The sequence below is a fragment of the Bufo gargarizans genome, chromosome 5 (assembly GCF_014858855.1).
Source record: "Bufo gargarizans isolate SCDJY-AF-19 chromosome 5, ASM1485885v1, whole genome shotgun sequence".
Classification (NCBI taxonomy): domain Eukaryota; kingdom Metazoa; phylum Chordata; class Amphibia; order Anura; family Bufonidae; genus Bufo; species Bufo gargarizans.
The window spans coordinates 92472677-92493876 of NC_058084.1; the positions used below are offsets into that span (position 1 = coordinate 92472677).

General features: G+C 43.2%; 1 protein-coding gene across 2 annotated transcripts in view; it reads right to left on the minus strand.

The window, feature by feature from the left end:
• Positions 1 to 5129: 5129 nt before the first annotated feature.
• LYN (LYN proto-oncogene, Src family tyrosine kinase) overlaps positions 5130 to 21200 on the minus strand; it is a 63788-nt gene continuing 47717 nt past the window's right edge. For both annotated transcript variants that reach the window (XM_044293416.1, XM_044293415.1), the window contains exons 9-13: positions 19254 to 19436; positions 19064 to 19140; positions 9415 to 9568; positions 8530 to 8661; positions 5130 to 7050 (exon numbers count right to left, since the gene is read on the minus strand). In XM_044293416.1, coding sequence (XP_044149351.1) covers positions 6848 to 7050; positions 8530 to 8661; positions 9415 to 9568; positions 19064 to 19140; positions 19254 to 19436 — 749 coding nt within the window. In that variant the 3' untranslated portion in view covers positions 5130 to 6847. The remainder of the gene's footprint in view (positions 7051 to 8529; positions 8662 to 9414; positions 9569 to 19063; positions 19141 to 19253; positions 19437 to 21200) is intronic.

Genomic DNA, 21200 nt, shown 5'->3' on the forward strand with positions numbered 1-21200 from the left:
TTCTCTTCCCTCCCCCTCATTGGTGGTGCAGTTGCAGCTTCTGATCGGAGCCCGAGCTGTGTAAGCCTGGGGCTCTGATCGGTTACCATGGCAGCCAGGACGCTACAGAAGCCCTGGTTGCCATGGTAACATCCCTGATGCCGTGTGCACAAAGCACAGAGCAGCAGGGACAGTGTGAAGTCCTATTCACCCTGATAGAGATCGATCAGGCTGAATAGGACAAGGGATGAAAGCTCCCAGGTTCTAGCCCCTAAAGGGGGGGGGGGGGGGAATAGTTATTAAATAAAAAGTGTAAAAAAAAACCCACCAAAATATGAAGTATAAATCACCCCCTTTTCCAAATTTCACATATAAAATATATAAATAAACATATTACATATCGCCACGTCAGAAAAGTCCAAACTATTAAAATATAAAAAAAATTGTAGGTGGTGAATGCCGGAACAGAGAAAATAAATAAAAACTGCGCGATTCGCCTTTTTTTAAAATCCGGAATGCACGTGGCTTTTTTGGTTTATTTTTTCCACATGGTATCGAGTATCACAATACTTTTTCATGGTATCGAAACCGAATCAAAAATTTGGTATTGCAACAACTCTAGGTCCAACACTGTATTAGTATGGTGTTTAATAATTCTTTAGGCGAGTGTATATGAGTCACCTATAAGTAGCTGTTTCAATTTCTGGACTGGCAAGACATTTAAAGGGATTCTGTCTCCTCATTTTAGCCTATAGAGATGTGGACATGAACGGCTAGATCGCCGCTAGCATGTCTGCAATATACCTGTCCCATAGCAGTGTCCTTTTTATTGTTTTAAAAAAATGATTTTATATATATGTAAATCGGCCTGGTAAGGAGCCCAAGGGGCTGTACTAATCTTCTTGGAGCCCAGCCACGCCCCCCGTGAAGGAGCCCAGCACCGCCTGCGTCCTCAGAATCTCCTCCTTGCTCACAGTTAGATTGCCGTAATCTTGCAGAGCTCACGCATGCGCAGTACCTTCCCTGAGGCTGATGCCAGCACAGGGAAGGAACACTATTTAGACACTGCGCATCGCAAGATTACGGTGATCCGTGAGCTAGGAGGAGATTTAGAGGACGCAGGCAGTGCTGGGCTCCCTTACAGGGGCATGGCTGGGCTCCAAGAAGGTTAGTACAGCCCCTTGGGCGCCTTACCAAGCTCATTTACATATCTCTAAAAAAAATATTAAACACAATAAAAGGACACAGCTATGAGACGGGTATATTGCGGAAATGCTAGCAGCGATCTAGCCGTGCATGTCCGCAGCTCTATAGGCTAAAACAAGGTGACAGATTCCCTTTAAAGCTATTACTAATCACTTTTGTTGGAACAAAGGAAATCTTGGTGCTGGGTTGAAGGACACATCTACCTAAATGCTCCCAACTTTGCAGGTACACTGAAGATATAGGCTAGGCTCTGTATTGTAGGTGTTCTTTTTGTCTCTGCAGCTGGCCTAAACTAATAAAACTTGTATTCTCCAAAGAATAATATTGGGTACCTCTTCTTCGAACCTGTGTTGTAGATGCAATTTTAAAAACTCTGTGTTGCACTATGAAAAAATATATTAAAGAAAAACTAGGCAGGTTTCTTCTATAATGGACTCGGTCCTGCTGCTGGCTTCCTTCCTTCGGTGCAGGCATCCTTCACTCACTGCGCCTTCGCCCAATACTAAATGGGATGACGCAGGCACGGGATTTACGGGAGACTGAGGAGAACTCGAAAGTCAATCAACTGGACCTGGGCGTGCCAAAGTGTGCGTAGACAGAGCCTCTAGGATCGGTGCTGAAGCAATGCCCTAATAGGACCTAGAGGCTCATTAGCATGTTTTAAAAAGTCTTTATTTTAAGAGAACGGCGGCAGGCAGGGAGTTATAAAGCACACTGTTATGTACTGCTGACATCAGCACATCGCTGTCAGTCAGCTACATAACGTTATTTCTCATGACAGAAACCCTTTAACATAAAGAGTGCCCATGGTGCTTATAAGCTCTTGCTGGCTAGGTGTGCCAAAAGTTACAACTTCACAAGCACTTGATGTGTATGATGATATAGATGTGTATGAGCTGTGCAGCGTGATGAGAGATTGTATTTTACCTACGTACCTTGGGTCTTTTATTACCTCTGCTTGTTCCTGTGCACATTCTCTTTCTCTATGCTAAGTCGGCAGGCTCTTACTAGTTATGTCAGACCTGTCCTGTGTACCCCTTACCCATCTTATTTACTACACTAGGTATGGCAGCACAACATTTCACATACAATCAACCAAGCTGGGAAATAGGGATTATTCTAAATTAAAGAGGTATTATACCTACTATAAATGAAAAAAATAAAAATAAATAGAAGCTCTTTGCTCACATTTTTGATCAAATGTGTGTCAGGCCCATCTACCAGGTGTGAAGTTGGCTTCTGCAGATGGGTCCCTAACACAACTGCATCTCCTGGGCTTGACTAAGCCTACATTGTTCAAGGCAGTGTAGGAACCAGCTACATACAGGTGAAACTCGAAAAATTTGAATATCGTGCAAAAGTCCATTTATTTCAGTAATGAAAAGAAATTGCATTAATGCAGCTTAAAATTAGAATTTTGTGAAAAGGTTCAATATTCTAGGCTCAAAGTGTCACACTCTAGTCAGCTAATTAATCTATACCCCCTGAGCAAAGGGTACCTCAAAATTGTGACTTTGGGGGTTTCATAAGCTGTAAGCCATAATCATCCAAATTATAACAAATAAAGGCTTGAAATATCTTGCTTTGCATGTAATGAGTCTCATATTAGTTTCATCTTTTAAGTTGCATTACTGATATAAATGAACTTTGCACAATTTTCCAATATTTTGATTTTCACCTGTATATACTCTGCTTAGAAGCCCTAGGCTGTCATACCTTTTTTGTTTGCTGTCTGCATGCTAGCTTTATGGTTGTGCACCTGTGACTTTAGATGTGCTAGTCTAAATTTTCTTGTAGTATATATTGAGGGTAGCTGCCTCTTTTAGATTGAGCACTCCCCACCCATCTATCTTGGACTTCTGAGCAGAGTATATATGTAGCTCGTTCCTACACTGCCCTGAACATTGTAGGCTTAGTCAAGCCCAGGAGAGGCAGTTCTGTTAGTGTTAGGGACCCATCTTCAGAAGCCACCTTCACACCTGGTAGATGGGCCCGATACATGTTTGATCAAATATGTGGGCAAAGAACTTCTATTTTTTTTTTTTTTCCATTTATAGTAGGTATAATACCACTTTAATTTAGAATGATCCCCATTTCCCAGTTTTTTTTGCTTGTATGTGAAATGTTGTGCTGCCATACCTTTTATTTATTTTTATTTGCTTCCTGCATGCTAGCTTTATGGATGTGCACCTGCAACTATGAATGTGCTAGTCTAAACTTTCTTGTATTATTTACTACACTAGACAGTGTTTTGGAAAACTGAAGAGGTTTTTGTTAAAAAAATAATAATAAAATACATATTTAAATGCTCTACTGATTTATGAAGTTAAAAAATAAAAAAAAATATTCCCAGACATTTTTTGTTTTTAATCTAAGGAATTTTATACAGCATCATGTATACTAGAATCAGCATTACTTCCATAACAGCTAATATTTCACAATATTCAATGAAAAACTTTATATACATTAGTTTCACGTGAAGTGTACAAACAACAACCAAAGTAACAGTTAAGTAATGAAATACACCTACAATGGTCCTTGAGTCATACAGCTGGAAGGATCATGGACTGTATGCTGCCTCCTATCTATTCCTATTCTAGTATAGATGGGCAACATTTGCTGGCAAGCGTGTTCTGTCAACCTCTGCTGTGGAACATCCCACTTTGTTCAATTGCACAGAGGATATTTTGTAGAGACAGTACGGCCTAGAATAATGGAAACCTTAAGATGAAATTAACAAAAAATTAACAAAAAAAAAAAACATGAGCCATGGCTATGTGACAAGGAATCCATGGTGGACTGTACAGCTCTTTGGGTGGAATGCATTATGATATATATGGTGTATTGTAAAATTTGAACATAATTCATCTACTACATGATAACTAGTATAACTAGTTATGCACACAAACATCTCTTTGGTATCAGGGCGCCAACTCTAAATGTGGGATTATAGAAGAAAACATGAAAAACCTGGAAAAACTATTACTACTAAGAGGCTTAACATTACAAGTTTACTTTGGAAGACAGCAGGAGGCCGGAGGGTTACAGAATTGCAAAGTCTTGTTTAGTGGGAATAATATAAAATAAGCCAAGTCATGGAACGGTGTAGACGTTCATCCTTCACGGTCAATTGTGAACTGAATTTAAAGCAGATCTCCAGGGTACTGAACTGGAAATCATATCAACATGTACTGACTTCTTAATTGGCTGGTAGGTGGGCTTGTGCATCTACATAGCTGCCAATATGAACAAGCAAAGCTGCCATGTAAAGCATAAGTATGGCCACACTGAGTTTTGAGTCAGATGTGCCTGCAGGATTTTCAGCCAAAGATAGAAGTGGATCCACCAGAAGAGAGAAATATAAATCCTCTATATTTCCGATTCCTTTCGATCCACTTCTAACTTTAGCAAAGAAAAAAACCCTCCTAAATTTTTATATATATATATATATATATATATATATATATATATAAATGGTGAGGCCGAACCCCGACAGAAGGGGCCAGATTCTCTCACAGGAGAAATGCACATCAAACTCCCTTTAGCACAATGCAACTAAGCTGTGGTTTCTGACTGTAACCCTGAACAAAGCAATATTAAAAAGCAGCTGAGAATACAATAATTAGCAGGTAAAAATATACAAAAGGTGGGAATGAACGATGATGATATTTTAATGATAAGGTTACGCTCACATCTGCATCATGCATCTAGGAGGAAGAGAGACAGCACAAACTCACCTCTGAGGAATGATTCCTTGGCTGGTATTCTAGACATTTATGGCATAGCCACAGGAATACCGCTTTTAGGCCGCTTTCACACGAGCGTGACGGATTAGGTCCAGATGCGTTCAGTGAAACTCGCACCATTTTGCAAGCAAGTTCAGTCAGTTTTTTCTGCGCGGGTGCAATGTGTTTTGATACGTTTTTCACGAGCGTGATAAAAAACTGAATGTTTACAAACCACATCTCTTAGCAACCATCAGTTAAAAAAAACGCATCGCACCTGCAGTTGATTGCGAATGCAATGCGTTTTTTACTGAAGCCCCATTCACTTCTATGGGGCCAGGGATGCGTGAATAACGCAGAATACAAGAACATGCTGCGATTTTCACACAGTGCAGAAGTGATGCGTGAAAAACAACGCTCATGTACACAGACCCATTGAAAATTAATGGGTCAGGATTCAGTTCTGGTGCTATGCGTTCACATCACGCATTGCACCTGCGCAGAAAACTCGCTCGTGTGAAAGGGGTCTAAGGGCTCATGTTTTTGTCCGCATTTTTTACAGGTCGTATGCAGACCCATTCACTTCAATCTGTGTGCTGTCTACAGCCGTATGTCCATTTCGCGGCACCCGGAAAAAAACAGAACATGTCCTATTCTTGTCCGTTTTATGGACAAGGATAGGACTGTTCCATAAAGGGCAGGATGTTTTGTAAAATGCGGAACACACAGCCAGTACCAGTGTTTTGTGGCCACGTGCATGAGCCCTAAGTCAGCATAGAATTGCTGGTTTTTTTATTTATTTTTCTAAGCAGCTACTTTACAGAGAAAATATATTTCATACCAGGCAGTTAATGCCGCAAGATAAAAAAAAAAAAAAAAAAGACCATAACCAGGGTCGGACTCCATTACTCCTCTTCTCCACATTTATGGGTGAGCTGCCCTTTATAGCCACACATCCTTTTATTGGCTATAGACCAAACATTGGTTCTAAAGGCAAGAAAAAATAAGTATTGGTGGAATTGTGCACAGGGTTGTTAAAAAAAAAAAAAATATGAAAAAAAATCTGGCCGAGGGAGCGGCAGCAACTGAATGTTTGGCCACATTTTCAAAAGGCACTTGTTGGTATCCACTTCTCCGCTGTCTCTCTGATAATTAAACCATTCATTTACACTACATTTAATTATTCAAAAATAATGACCGGTCTCTGATTGTTGTTTTCCTGTTACAGTCCCTGAGTATGACACTTATGGTAGCTTACCAACATTCATGCCTTGGAACAGATTTGGGAATGGGCGAAGATGTAGCAGAAACGAGTGAGCTCACAACTCCACAACACTTTTACGCAGGATTGCAGGTGAACCTACTGCATTGATCTGCAATCCTACAGGGTTTAATGACATGTTCAGCTCTGTTTCCTCTTCCACACATGCTCAGCTCCTGAACAGGAACGTCTTTTCACATGTTCATGTTATGACCTGTAATCCGTAGGCACACAAACACACGGGTGCTGTGTGCCTGTGAGGACAGTTCAACAGGTTTGGCTGCTCTGCGCAGTCATGGAACAGTGAGATTGTCCAATTGTCCAACACTCAGCTCATCGGTTAACAGAAACTGATCACATTACTGAAGTGAATGGCACGCTACATGATCACGTACACTGCAGCAACTCAAAGTAGCTGCACAGGCTGTGAATAGGTGACCGCTGGAAATTCCCAGCCACAGCTCACAAAAAAATCTTTTAAATACTCAGATAAAGAAACCAGATTTAGTCCATTATATACACAAACGTAAGAATCTGATGCTGACGGCCGCATGTAATGTACCCTCTGAAGCTTGGGATAGGAGACAGCCATGGTAAAGAAACATACACTACTGGATGTGGGGTATCTTCGGCCGGCTCAATCGTTTTCCGCACACAGTAAGGGTTTGTCCATCATCTATGGCTGTTGTTGATACTGCACTTCTGTCGCTGTGTAGAAGTCGTCCAAGACACTTTGCAAGTAATCAAATGTGGGTCTCTCTTCAGCTTTCTCCTTCCAGCATTGTTTCATGATTTCATACAGTTCTTCAGGGCAAGAATCCATACGTGGCAATCGATAGCCGCGTTGGAGCGCAGACATCACATCTGCATTGCTCATACCTTTAAAAAAACAAACAAAAAAAAGTTACATGAAAATGTAGCACCTTTATAATCTGCACAGGTTTTTTAACTGTCCCCATTGCTTGCACCTTGACATATAATACATAGCCCTACCTGGCCGTTTGGATAACCCAACTTATTTGTTAGATACCGAGAAGACTGACTTACTGCTTTTTTTTTTTGACGTTACCAGCAGGGGAACTCTGCTCTCAATTTCTCACAGTAAGGCCTCATACACACGACCGTTGTTTGGGTCTGCATCTGAGCCACACACTCCATGTGCTGTCCGCATCCGTGGCTCCGTTCCACGGCCCCGTTAAAAAAAATATAACATGTCCTATTCTTGTCCGCGCTTTGCGGACAAGAATAGGCATTTATATTGCCGGCGCCCGTTCCGTTCCGCAAATTGCGGAAGGCAACACGGACGGCTTCAGTTTTTTGCGGACCGCAAAAAAACGGCACGGCCGTGTGCATGAGGCCTAACACAATATACGTCATCCTACTGAAATCAAAGGGTCGTGCATGGATTTCAATTGATGAGCCAGGTCCTCCAAAACAAGGACAGGTCTCTTTCCGCAAATAGAAGGCAATACTTATCAGTGGACCAATCTCTATGACCTCAAAATGCACTAAAGATGGCCATACCCATTAGTCTAAAGTCAATCAAAATGGACGTTTACAACCAAAATGAACGTTCGTCGGTTGAAATTTAACCACAAATTATTGTTTTAGCGGAGCGATGACAGACCATTATCACCTGAAAAGAAGTCGGCCATGTTCAATATTTTTATAGTTGGATGAAAGATCTTTCATTCAAAGAAAGATCCTTCTTTCAAAGAATGTTTCTAGAAAGATCTTTTGTCCATCGACTGGTTTCATGGAACATATATGGCCGGTTTGAACAACTGTAACAGCCAATATGGACTAAAACGTGTAGGACCGTGTCTGCGAAATGTACGCTCACCAGATGATTATTGAACTAATGTTCACTCATCAAGCAACTTCTATCTAATGTGCATGGCCACTTTAAATGGACATTTTTTTAGGGGGTTATCCAAATCAAACATTTCAGGGCTTATATCTGAACTGCACGTGCGTATTGTTTCTGCAGAGCGCTGACTCAGAACCGAAACATTCTCAAAAATTAACTTGTCCTTTTCTACTGATGGCCTAGGCTCAGGAGGGGCCATCAATATCAGATCAGTTCATTGGAACAGCACAACAGATCCCTGCTGAATGGAAGCAGAGCTGCAGCAACCAGGTCCCTCCATTAAACCATGGGCAGGGCTGTGCAGCTTATTCTGGGGATAGGCCAACAATATAAAAGTATCGGAAAACCCCTTGAAGATGTGGGGGCCTTAATAGTGCAAAATATAGCTAGAAAATAGAGCTGAAGATTGTAACCGTGGGAATTATATAAATTCTGCAGTTATCAGAAATGTCATTGTTTATAACCCCTTTAATACCATCCTACTTTACCTGGATATGGTATCTTTCCATATGTTATAATTTCATACAGCAATATTCCAAAGGACCACACATCCGATTTTATCGTGAATGACCCAAAGTTGATTGCCTCTGGAGCAGTCCATTTGATGGGGAATTTTGCACCTGAAACAGCAAATATGCCAGTCACTACTTAATCCGACAATATTAGACACACAGAATATCTTATTTCTTTGGCGCTTTTCACCATTGGGAGTAAAGATACTATTGTTAGACAACGATTTCTAAAGTTTTGCATAAACATGCATAAAGAAACACGTATTCAGTCTTTCCTTTAATATGTCCACAGATGGAGCCTCAGAGTTCCAATGGTGTTGGAGCCGAGTGTGAGTAGGAGCAAGAACCATAAGATTTTAGATTCTGGGAAAAACAAGGTTTCTGCTTTCAGTGAAGCAAAGGGGAAGAGGTAAGGTGCGTGGCACCAGTAGACCTTGTCATATGAGAGGTCAAGATCATTCAGCGTTTTAAACGCAAGGAGGCCAATGTTCCATTCTCCATATCATAGGAAGCCAATGAACAGCAGGAAGAACTTGTGTGAGGTGTGAATGGAGGTGGGCTAATTTGGGCTGCAGTTTTTTGTACAAGTTGTAAATGGCTGCAGGTCCTTTTTGGTAGATCTATAAGTACTCTATATGAAAGAGGAAATAAAGAGGTGTATACGTTTTTGTAGATTTTCTGGAGGAATAAGACAGATTCTTGCTATATTGCTCCGTTGTGAAGATTTGACAAGATCATTATTATGCCATCATCCTAATAGGCCTTGTAAATAGGTTGCCCAATGTAGCCACTCTTTAAACTTACAGACAAGTAGAATTCAATCAAACTGATTATAGACATTCAGCAATGATTAGACCGTACCTTCTCTCGCTGTATATTCATTATCTTCAATAACGCGAGCCAGACCAAAGTCCGCTATCTTACACGTGAGAGACTCAGAGACCAGCACATTCGCTGCCCTAAGATCACGGTGGATGTAATTCTTTCTTTCTATGTACGCCATACCTTCTGCAATCTGAAAGAGAGGCGATGTAATTAAAGAATATGCATATTGTACCAGTTGTCTACAGGTAAATGGTGACTTTCCTCTAACCAGATAGATCTACTGTATACAGCCTAGCTTCATCTGATATTCACAGTGTTAGTATGGCAGGTAGTATGTGACGTGCTATGCTATATAATACTGAGTTTTTTGTTTTTTTATTTAGCGGTGCTATTCCTGGCACCACAGTGTGTTATTCCCCTGGCAGAATGCAGGTCTACTAAAACCTGACCCACAGCTAACGTCAGATATTTCTACAATGAGTGATCTGGCAAAACACTTTCCCGGTAAGAATCCAGTAGAACACAGTGGGATATGCTCTACAATGTGGTTTACACCTAAACCTCTCCACATATCTAGAAAATATATAAAATTAGTAGGACATAGATAAAGATAAATCATTTCAGAACTTTTTCCACCTTTAATGTGACCTATAAACTGTACAACTCAATTGAAAAACAAACTGAAATCTTTTAGGTAGAGGGAAGGAAAAAAAATCAAAAATAAAATAATATGGTTGCATAAGTGTGCACACCCTTAAACTAATACTTTGTTGAAGCACCTTTTGATTTTATTACAGCACTCAGTCTTTTTGGGTACGAGTCTATCAACATGGCACATTTTGACGTGGCAAGATTTGTCCACTCTTCTTTGCAAAAACACTCCAAATCTGTCAGATTGCGAGGGCATCTCCTGTGCACAGCCCTCTTCAGATCACCCCACAGATTTTCAATCCGATTCAGGTCTGGGCTCTGGCTGGGCCATTCCAAAACTTTAATCTTCTGGTGAAGCCGTTCCTTTGTTGATTTGGATGTATGCTTTGGGTCGTTGCCATGCTGAAAGATGAAGTTCCTCTTCATGTTCAGCTTTCTAGCAGAAGCCTGAAGGTTTTGTGCCAATATTGACTGGTATTTGGAACTGTTCATAATTCCCTCTAGCTTAACTAAGGCCCCAGTTCCAGCTGAAGAAAAACAGCCCCTTGGCATGATGCTGCCACCACCATGCTTCACTGTGGGTATGGTGCTCTTTTGGTGATGTGCAGTGTTTTTGCGCCAAACATATATCTTTTGAAATTATGGCCAAAAAGTTCAACCTTGGTTTCATCAGACCATAACACCTTTTCTCACATGATTTTGTGATAATTCAGATGTGTTTTTGCAAATTGTAGCCTGGCTTGGATGTTTTTCTTCGTCTTGCCACTCTACCCCATAGCCCAGACATATGAAGAATACGAGAGATTGTCGTCACATGTACCACACAGCCAGTACTTGCCAGATATTCCTGCAGCTCCTTTAATGTTGCTGTAGGCCTCTTGGTAGCCTCCCAGACCAGTTTTCTTCTCGTCTTTTCATCAATTTTGGAGGGACGTCCAGTTCTTGGTAATGTCACTGTTGTGCCATATTTTCTCCACTTGACTGTCTTCACTGTGTTCCATGGTATATCTAATGCCTTGGGAATTCTTTTGTACCCTGCTCCTGACTGATACCTTTTAACAATGAGATCCCTCTGATGCTTTGGAAGCTCTCTGTGGACCATGGCTTTTGCTGTGGGATGCGACTAAGAAAATTTCAGGAAAGGCCAACTAGAGCAGCTGAACTTTATTTGGGGTTAATCAGAGACACTTTAAATGATGGCAGGTGTATGCTGACTCCTATTTAACATGATTTTAAATGCGATTGCTTCATTCTGAACATGGCTACATCCCCAGTTATAAGAGGGTGTGCACACTTATGCAACCACATTATTTTAGTTTTCTTCCCTTGACCTAAAATATTTCAGTTTGTTTTTCAGTTGAGTGGTACAGTTTATAGGTCACATTAAAAGGTAGAAAACGTTCAGAATTTTTTTTATCTTTGTCTCATTTTTTTTTCAGCACAGAAACCTGACATTAATGTTCTGCGAAAACTCAAAAACGCAACCATCCATTTCTACGAAACTTGGTATACACATCCCTTGCTACCGGGAAAGAAATCTTGCGGGGGTCTCAGCTCTCTAGAATGTACCGTTCCTGAGATATTCCCCAAAAATGACCTGCATTAGCCAATACGGTCACATGTCTCTTATCAGCCAATAGAAGCTGGCAGGTCCTACTCCAGGTTGTCATAACAACTGATCACAGGTTTTAGCAGTTCACAGTTCCTTAAAGGGATTCTGTCATGAGATTTTACCCCTATAACCTAAACATATGCCCATGTCCGTACTAATAACATGAATCCTAAGCTGGCCTTATTAAACCTGTCAATCACCTACCTAAGGTGCCCAAGGGGACGTCCGTTAATACAGGGTGCCCAGCTGCACCCTTCGCCATCTGGTGCCCAGCGCCGCCTTCCCTGTCTACACAGTGCCGCCTTCCTCACCTCAGTGCCGCCTCCGCAATCCTCCCATCCCTCTGCCAGATCCCACGCGTGCGCACCAGGCTCAGCCTGATGTGCCCGTGCGGACTCCTGGCAGCGGCTTCGTTGAGCAAAGTGCGCATGCTCATCAGGCGGGTGCATGCGCACTTCGCTCAACGAAGCCGCTGCCAGGAGTCCGCACGGGCGCATCAGGCTGAGCCTAGTGCCCACGCGCGGGATCTGGCAGAGGGACGGGAGGATTGCGGAGGCGGCGCTGAGGTGAGGAAGGCAGCACTGTAGACAGGGAGGGCGGCGCTGGGCACCAGATGGCGAAGGGTGCAGCTGGGCACCCTGTATTAACGGACGTCCCCTTGGGCACCTTAGGTAGGTGATTGACAGGTTTAATAAGGCCAGCTTAGGATTCATGTTATTAGTACGGACATGGGCATATGTTTAGGTAATAGGTGTAAAATCTCATGACAGAATCCCTTTAAATATTCAGTCATATGACGGCACAACTACACTGCTACATGCATGGGGGGCAGGGGCCACTATTAAACGGACTGTCACCGTGGAGTTAACTGTTAAAGGGGTGGCCACTGTGAAAGTCACAGTTAAAAGGACGGTCGCCGTTACAGGGACGGCCATTGTGAAAGTCACTGTTAAAGGGCGGCCATTGTGAAAGTTACTGTTATTTAATATAAATTTGCAATAAATAAATAAATACCCGAGCAACACCGGGTCATCAGCTAGTCCATTTATAAAAATGCATCGTGTTGCATCAGTTATGCATAGGATTGCACAGGATCTGTTTTTTTTTACAGGATCCTGTACAAAAACGGATCCCGTTGCATCAGTTGTCTTCCGATTGAGCCATTTCCGCCTGAGATCCGTTTTTTAGACAGAACAACAGCATCTTATAGAAGTGAACGGAGTAGCCGTGCGCATGTGTTAGCATTGCTCCATTCACTTGGGGAACTCCTAGTTAGGAGTCCCAGTGGTTGGACCCCACCTATCAGATACTTTACACCTATCCGTTGGATAGGTGTAAAGTTGTTACAGCGAGACAACCCTTTAACATTATTAACAGCATCCTTAGAGACAAGCAGCCACATACACTGTGAAGTAGTTGTTGCAATGACGATAATGATAAGCTTTTGCAGTTTTGGTTCAAGTTCCTGTTAATTCCCCTTCCTGGGCTGCATCATCATTGTTATTCACATGCTGACCGTGAAGATTTTCAGTTCCTCTTTCTCACTGCTGGTTTTACAGTAACGCAACTGTTAATGTGAAATCTAGCACATTGAAGAGCCTATGCTGCTAAAATGTAAACATATTACCTTCTTAATAGCATAAAATTAATGTGATCAAAGAGCTCTAAACTCTACTACAGGGTTATCCACCAAAGATCATGAGATAAAGCTGTCCACACACATTATATATAAGCTGTCCAAACCTGCTCATTTCAGCTGCATTGGCCAATAAGCAAGATCATGTGTATGGGAGCTTCCCTAGAGCTCCTAATGGCCAATGCTGGGAGGTAAGAAGGCTTAAGCCTGTTGGTTTCCAGTACATCTTGTGTACAGCAGTAAGAAGTTACATAAAATTTCAAGACACATTGGCTACCTAGCTCCAAAGACTTGTCTAACCGTGTAACCAAACCATTTTCCCCACTGGACAGCAGGGTAGTAATAAGGTACCCCCCCCCCCAAAGGTACAGATTGCTGATGCTGTTAAAGGGTACAGAATCTGATACAGGATTTGGCAGGGTATGAAAACATTACCAATGATTCGATCACAGTAAGTTGAACTATTTCCTGAAAACACTGTGATAATGTGTACAGTAAAGTGCACGGTAGTGGTACGGTGGGGGGGTGTATCTCACCCGGTTTTTCAGTTTAGCTGGGTGAGAACTGAAATCTAGATATGGTGCTGCTTCAGCAAGGCATAGCTTGTTGGAGATCATTTAATTTAAAGTTGTATGGGCTGGATTTTCTGGACTGGAAGACAGGTTGGTAGTGGGAGTCTTCCAGTCCAGACCCCTAATCCATTACAGGTTCCCTGGCTCCAGGTGAGGCCAGCTGGGTTAATCAAGGAGGGATAAAACAACCCTCAGTGTATGAGTCTGGGGAGATGGTTTGGAGCCTGAGACCCTGTGTGTAAGCTGTGCTTAGAGGTGAGTCAGGGAGAAGAACTTTGTATTAGGTAGAGCCCAGACGGGCAGGTGTTTATTATGGTTTGGATTTATGTTTGTGCTGGTGCTAAAGTGGCAAAATAAAGCACCATTTAGACTTGAACCCCGTTGTCAGAGAAGTCTGTGATTGCGACCCCCTGAGAGAGAGCAATCCCTTACAATACGTATAATTAATTTATATGTAATCCATATATAGCTTACAAACCATGCAATACTCATTTATGCTTCACCACTGAAACCTTAGGGGTTATTGAAGTTCCAAGGTTTTACTGGACAAACTGCAGAGAGGCAGTTAAAATAATGAAATTAAAAAACAAACAAAAAATAATAATTTGAAATTCACCTTCTGGAGCTTCCTCTAATCCAGCGCCACCATTCCACTCTCATCGCCCTGCTGCAGTTGTGATGTCGGTGGTCTCATGCCATGTCCAGGATGTCGACATCGCAGCCAAAATATTACAGCTGGGTGGAGAGGATGGAACAGCAGTTCTGGATTAGTGGGGCCTCTGGAAAAAACTAAAATAAAAATCTGAACATGGACAAACCCTTTAAAGAGAACCTGTCTGGGCAAAAAAAACAAAAAAAAAACGCCAGCAGTACCTTCAAGTAGCCGGCAGTGTGTTTCTAATAATGATTTTCTTCCTGCAGTCAGATGTGGTAAAAGCAGGAAATAATCCCTCGTTTGGGGTATTTTCGAGTCACTCTTGAAGTCAAGTGGGCAGTGGCCTCCTTGCTTCAAGTCCAGGTAACCGCGCCCCCTTCCCTGCCCCTTCACTTTGACTGTGAATGCAGATGTTGCAAAGACATCAGTTGGTCAAGTCAAAGTCCACTTTATTGTCAATACTGCAGTACGTGCGAGACACACTGTGTCTCTCAAACCCATGGTGTAGCCAATAGACATTTACAGACACAAAACATTAAATGTATATAAGTAATCTACTCTAAAAGAGATACCTAAAATACATATAAAAAAAAGATCCTAAAACACGAGTTGGGTCTGGGTAGAATTATCCTAATATATATGCCTAACCAATTCATATGATAATAGCAAAGTCAGATATAAATAAGGTGATGTCCAATCCTGAATCCTAAATTAATTTAAGGAATGGCAAAGCAGGAGGGGAGTTTAGCATTCTGACAGTCTGATAGACAGAACTATCCCTCAATCACTTAGAGAGGTTGTGCACAGAATATTCTCCTGGAACTAACATAGGAATCAATGGCAAAGAACTATTTTCCTAGATTCTAATGCTTGGAAAGAGAGGCCAGGGATGTCATTTCATTCTTTTCCTCGTGAGTTAGTGAGGATAAAGGATACACGCTGTCCCTCATGTTTTATCAAACCTCTACATTTCTGTAGGTCACTGCACCTATAATTTGCATGCCTATCTCCACTTCCTAGTAGATAAGAAATAAGGTAACAGTGAGCCCTTTGTCCGAGCATGTGTGTGTGTTCTCCTTTACAAATAATCAGACCTCATCTTTATGAGGGCATAACACAGGGCAGTCCACAGCCCATGCACTACACAATGACCCATTGAATGTGCAGACAAGAAGAGGATTTAACTTGGCGGCTTGGAGCCAAAAGCAGACACTCACATTTCCATCCCCCGAGAGAACAGGCTATGGCCACCTCTCCAATAAGTATTTTTGTTATTTTTACTGTAAGCAGTTTCCTGTACTGTAAACAGTGGGTAAAGAATCTGCAGTCAAGTAAATAATTTTTCATCTGCCAGAAGAGGGCAGTATAACACAAAAGCGTTTTCCCAGGCATAAGCAGGGTCTGTCAGCAGTTTTGACCATTCTACAAACTGTTGACAGCACTAGGTATGGACTGGGGAGAGCAGTAGAAACATACCTTTTGTGGAGTTTTTATTATAAGGAGTAGTGGGAATATGAACATTTATTCCGCCAGAATCGGCTCCTTAAGTGCACTGGAAGCGGCGCTTCACTGCAAAATGCTCACTGCACTGAGTTGCTTCACAGCCCCTTTCCCTCTGCTCTGAGTGACAGCTGTAGAGGTCCCCAGATTGGATGCTACATCTGTCGCTCAGAGCAGAGGAGAGGAGCTGTGAGGCAACTTAGTGCAAAGAGCACTTTACGGTGAAGTCCCACCTCCAGTGCACTTAAAGAGAAGAATCTGGGAGAATTTTTTTTTTCATATTCTCATTACAGCTAACAATAAAACACCACAAAAAGGTATGTTTGTACTGCTCTCTCCCCTCCAAACCCTACCTAGTACTGTCGATAGCTTAGCATGCTCAAAAATGCGGACAGAGTCCATTTAATAACGTATTTTTAGAATATCCACAGAATATGCCACAAATATCTTAAAGATATGGGTCCCATATCTTGCTAAGCTCTGATGTGCATATGTATATTTATTAAAGAAAATCCCTGTACATATGGCCTATTAGGACATATGAACTTAGTTGGGGGGGTCACCTGCTCCAGCCCCCTTTATAAGCTAGAACTAGGAGTTGGTAAGTAAAACTGCCCATACACCTTTAATAGCTGTTGGCTCAACTGATCTCTCGCAACTCCCCCATACACATATGCTTGCTTTGGCTGAGCATGTATGTGTTTTCAATGGGGAGATAAAAGAAGGCTGCTGCCGAGACATTTGGTGGTGGCTTATCTCCTGGGATACAAAACAGATGATGGTAGGGGCAGGAAAGGATTGGGGTGGCTCATTGAATTTTAATGTCATCTGCCTGTCCTTAGGCCACTATCCAGATTACACTGACAGGTGGTCCTACTGAAAATGGCAGGTTTGGTCGACAATAGCCTAATATGTATTGGGGCCTTAAAGGCGGTTTCAGTATAGGTCATTAGTATGTGATCGGTGGGGGTCAGACACCCGGGACCCCCACCAATCAGCTGTTTGGAGAAGGCACCGGCGCTCCTGTAAGAACCGCTGCCTTCTCCGTGCTCACCAAGCACAGCGCCGTACATTGTGCAGGGGCGTCGTTAGGTCAAAACATTCGGGGCTTGAGCCCCGGATGTTTTGACCAGTGCCCCGAATGTATTGCTGCCGGCCCGCCGCTCACGCCATATATTTAACCCTAAAAAACTGTATGTGTAATAATAATCAGCCTGCCCAGCCTGCAGACTTAACTTTTAACTTGAAAAATCATCTGCAGCCGCTCATCTCACCAGAGTCTTACAGCTCCGGTAACAGCAGGCAGTGTGGGGGCGGCGCTCGCTCACTGACGTCAGGTGCCTGCTCCTCCCACTAGGCGGCGCAGGCGTGACGTCAGTGAGTGAGCGCTGCCTGGAGCTGACTAGCTGAGAGAGAGCCTGTGACTCTGTGAGTAAGACTAGAATGAGCAAAAGTTAAATTTTCACTTTCAGGATATCGATTAGATTACTAGGATTACAGTTTAAAATGTTAATAATGTACAGTTGTACACTCCTGTGAGTGGGGGGAGGGTGGTCTGTGGATGGCACTGTTATGGGGAGGGGGTTCTGTGGATGGCACAGTTGTGGGGAGGGGGATCTGTGGATGGCACAGTTGTGGGGAGGGGGATCTGTGGATGGCACAGTTATGGGGAGGGGGATCTGTGGATGGCACAGTTATGGGGAGGGGGATCTGTGGATGGCACAGTTATGGGGAGGGGGATCTGTGGATGGCACAGTTATGGGAGGGGGATCTGTGGATGGCACAGTTATGGGGAGGGGGATCTGTGGATGGCACAGTTATGGGGAGGGGGATCTGTGGATGGCACAGTTATGGGGAGGGGGATCTGTGAATGGCACTGTTATTGGGAGGGGGATCTGTGAATGGCACTGTTATGGGGAGGGGGATCTGTGAATGGCACTGTTATGGGGAGGGGATTCTGTGGATGGCACTGTTATGGGGAGGGGGATCTGTGGATGGCACAGTTATGGGGCGGGGGGATCTGTGGATGGCACAGTTATGGGGCGGGGGGATCTGTGGATGGCACTGTTATGGGGAGGGGGATCTGTGAATGGCACTGTTATGGGGAGGGGGATCTGTGGATGGCACTGTTATTGGGGGGGGGGGATCTGTGGATGGCACTGTTATTGGGGGGGGATCTGTGAATGGCACTGTTATGGGGAGGGGGTTCTGTGGATGGCACTGTTATGGGGAGGGGGTTCTGTGGATGGCACAGTTATGGGGCGGGGGGATCTGTGGATGGCACTGTTATGGGGAGGGGGGATCTGTGGATGGCACTGTTATGGGGAGGGGGATCTGTGAATGGCACTGTTATGGGGAGGGGGATCTGTGGATGGCACTGTTATGGGGAGGGGGATCTGTGGATGGCACTGTTATGGGGAGGGGGATCTGTGAATGGCACTGTTATTGGGGGGGGATTCTGTGAATGGCACTGTTATGGGGAGGGGGTTCTGTGGATGGCACTGTTATGGGGAGGGGGATCTGTGGATGGCACTGTTATGGGGCGGGGGGATCTGTGGATGGCACTGTTATGGGGAGGGGGATCTGTGAATGGCACTGTTATGGATGATCTGTGGGGTTGCCCAGACGGCTAGGCCCTTCACTGTAGTTATTAACCCCATTCAGCAGTCCTCCATTCACTGAAGGGGGTTAATAACTACTGTGAAGGCCCCCCCAGTGGTGATGAGGGCGTGGCTTCATGGGAAGGGGGCGTGGCTTCACGTGGGCTCGTGCCCTGGATGTCTTCAGACCCTAGCAACGCCCCTGTTGTATAGCAACTGTGCTTAGTATCGTGCTCAGCCTCATAGAAGTGCCTACTCAAAGCTGATCGGCAGGGGTGCCAACAGTTGGACCCCCACCGATCAGATACTGCTGACCTATCCTGAGAATGGGTCATCAGTATCAAAATCTTGAAAAAACCCTTTTAAAGACTGGCTTACTAAACTATATGAGTCAACCACTTTAAGGAAGAGGCAATGGCCTGAAAAAATAATAAAAAAAACTCCATAATGCTGAAGTACCTGAGCAGAGAAGTCAATCAGCTTTGGAAGAAGCAGCTTAGAACCTTCATCACTCTTGAGAAAATCTAGTAGGCTTCCTAACAAACATAACAAAAAGAAAGCGGATTAGACAATAAATAGTAAGCTGCATACACACAATTGCCACATTATTTATTAACTCTGGTAAACGTGTAGTAGGGAGCAGATTTACCCTTTGCCATATATTCAGTAATAATGTAAATTGGCTCCACTTTAGTGACCACAGCGTAAAGTCTCACTAGTTTGTCATGTTGGAGCGTCTTCATCAAGTTGGCTTCCTCCATGAATGCTTCCACGGACATGGTTCCTGCCTTGAGGGTTTTCACTGCAATTTTTGTATTATTATTATAAAAACCTAAAGAGGGGAAGATTGGAAGATGACCAGAAATGAAAACTTGTATAGACAATTAAAAGATATATTATAGTTGACCCATTAGGACATGGAAATAAGACACTATGAAAGTGTGCACACACAGACACACAAAAACAAGGTTGTCCCATCCCTCTCCCGGTACGCTCAGCAAACAGCTGATTTTGCAAGGGGAAGCCACCAGGCAGCTGGTGAAGGGGTAATAAAGTATAGATGGCAGTTGTCCATGCAGCACAAGTATAGCTTGAGTGCACCAGAATGGAAGGCTGCTCATAAAGAATAAGGACCCCCCTCTATTATGTTCACATGTCCAGATAGGGCATGCCTTCAGGACATATAACCCATTTAAGAGAAACTACATGTAAGCCACACCATCCTCAGTTCACATAATTTTTTGTAGAACGTCAATATCCATACGTTAGCAAGAGGAAACATCTTGAAACTTGTGTTTCAGAATATTGCAAAAACTGCTCAAGTCATTTCCTGTGCAGTATGATGAAAGGAAGAGTTAGCGAGTGTCCCGTACATTCTTGTGTTTCTTATTATGGAAGATCCCTTTAGGGGTGTACGCGTCTCTTCCTTCCCCTGTTATTATTAGGTAAATGATTAGGATGACGCTATAACAGGTCTGTAAAACGCTGACCTTGAAGACAACAATTTACATAGGATTTTGTCAAGAGAATCACATTCAAAATGACAAAGTATTAATATATTTTGAGGTTAATCAGATTTTATTGGGTTTAACCTTTCCCGATACAGCTTTACAGTATCCGGCAGTTAAGAAGCTATAGCACACTGCTCTAGGTTTTGGCCATGATCCACTGGTTTTTAAGGTCTGCCTCAAAATTTATATTGGCTTCAAATCATGGAGTAGGCCAGTCCAAGACTTTTTTTGTTGCTGTTTCTTTTCAACATTAATTTCTTCTGTCATCTGATTCACTGTCAGGTTGCAGAACCCAGTTATCAGTTTGCGGACAGATATTTCCCCTCGTTTTCCAATAATATGGTTTATTAATGCTTTTCAGCACTTCTGGTATGCTGTATTTGATTTACAGATGACATATTGGCACACGCGTTGTCCAAAGAGTTTCACTCCAGATGTGTTTGGGAAGCATTATCCAAATTCAAAACTCTGGCCTGCAGGGGAGTTGTGGGGATGGAGAGGACAGGAGTGGTGGTGGAGGCTCCGAGGTTGGTTGTAGTCCTCACATTGGCAATCCTTCTCCAGTTCTCCCTGGGCTGGCGTGCATGCGAAAGGAGGACTTGCCCTTCCTTTCTTCAGGGAACACCATGGGTTTTTGGTTTCTCCTTCCTAGTGCTGGCTGCGGTGGCCTTAATGTTAGGTGGATGGGGCAAGGCAGAATGGCAGATGGATGTTGGAATTAATGCGTGTGTTTACCTTACGGTCTCAGCCCAGCATGACCTTTAGCTAGTTTTCAACCATCTGAAAATGTCCGTTCTCTTTCTCTCAGGGGTAGTGTCTCAGTTCAGTTGCTCTATGGTAGCTTTCAGTCTCATGGATGAAGGTTCTCTGGACTAGACCTAGTTGTCTGTAGCTCACACACATACGTCTTTCCATTTGGGATTTACAGTGTACAAGGAAAAGTACTTTAACCATAATAAACTTTTAAGCAGTGATCCACTGGGTCACTGCACTAACATCTTGAGCATTTATCAAAGTTATTTTATGAATGATTGAAGAACCGTGGTTCCAACCTTTCTATGGGTTTATGAATCAAATCTTTGGCC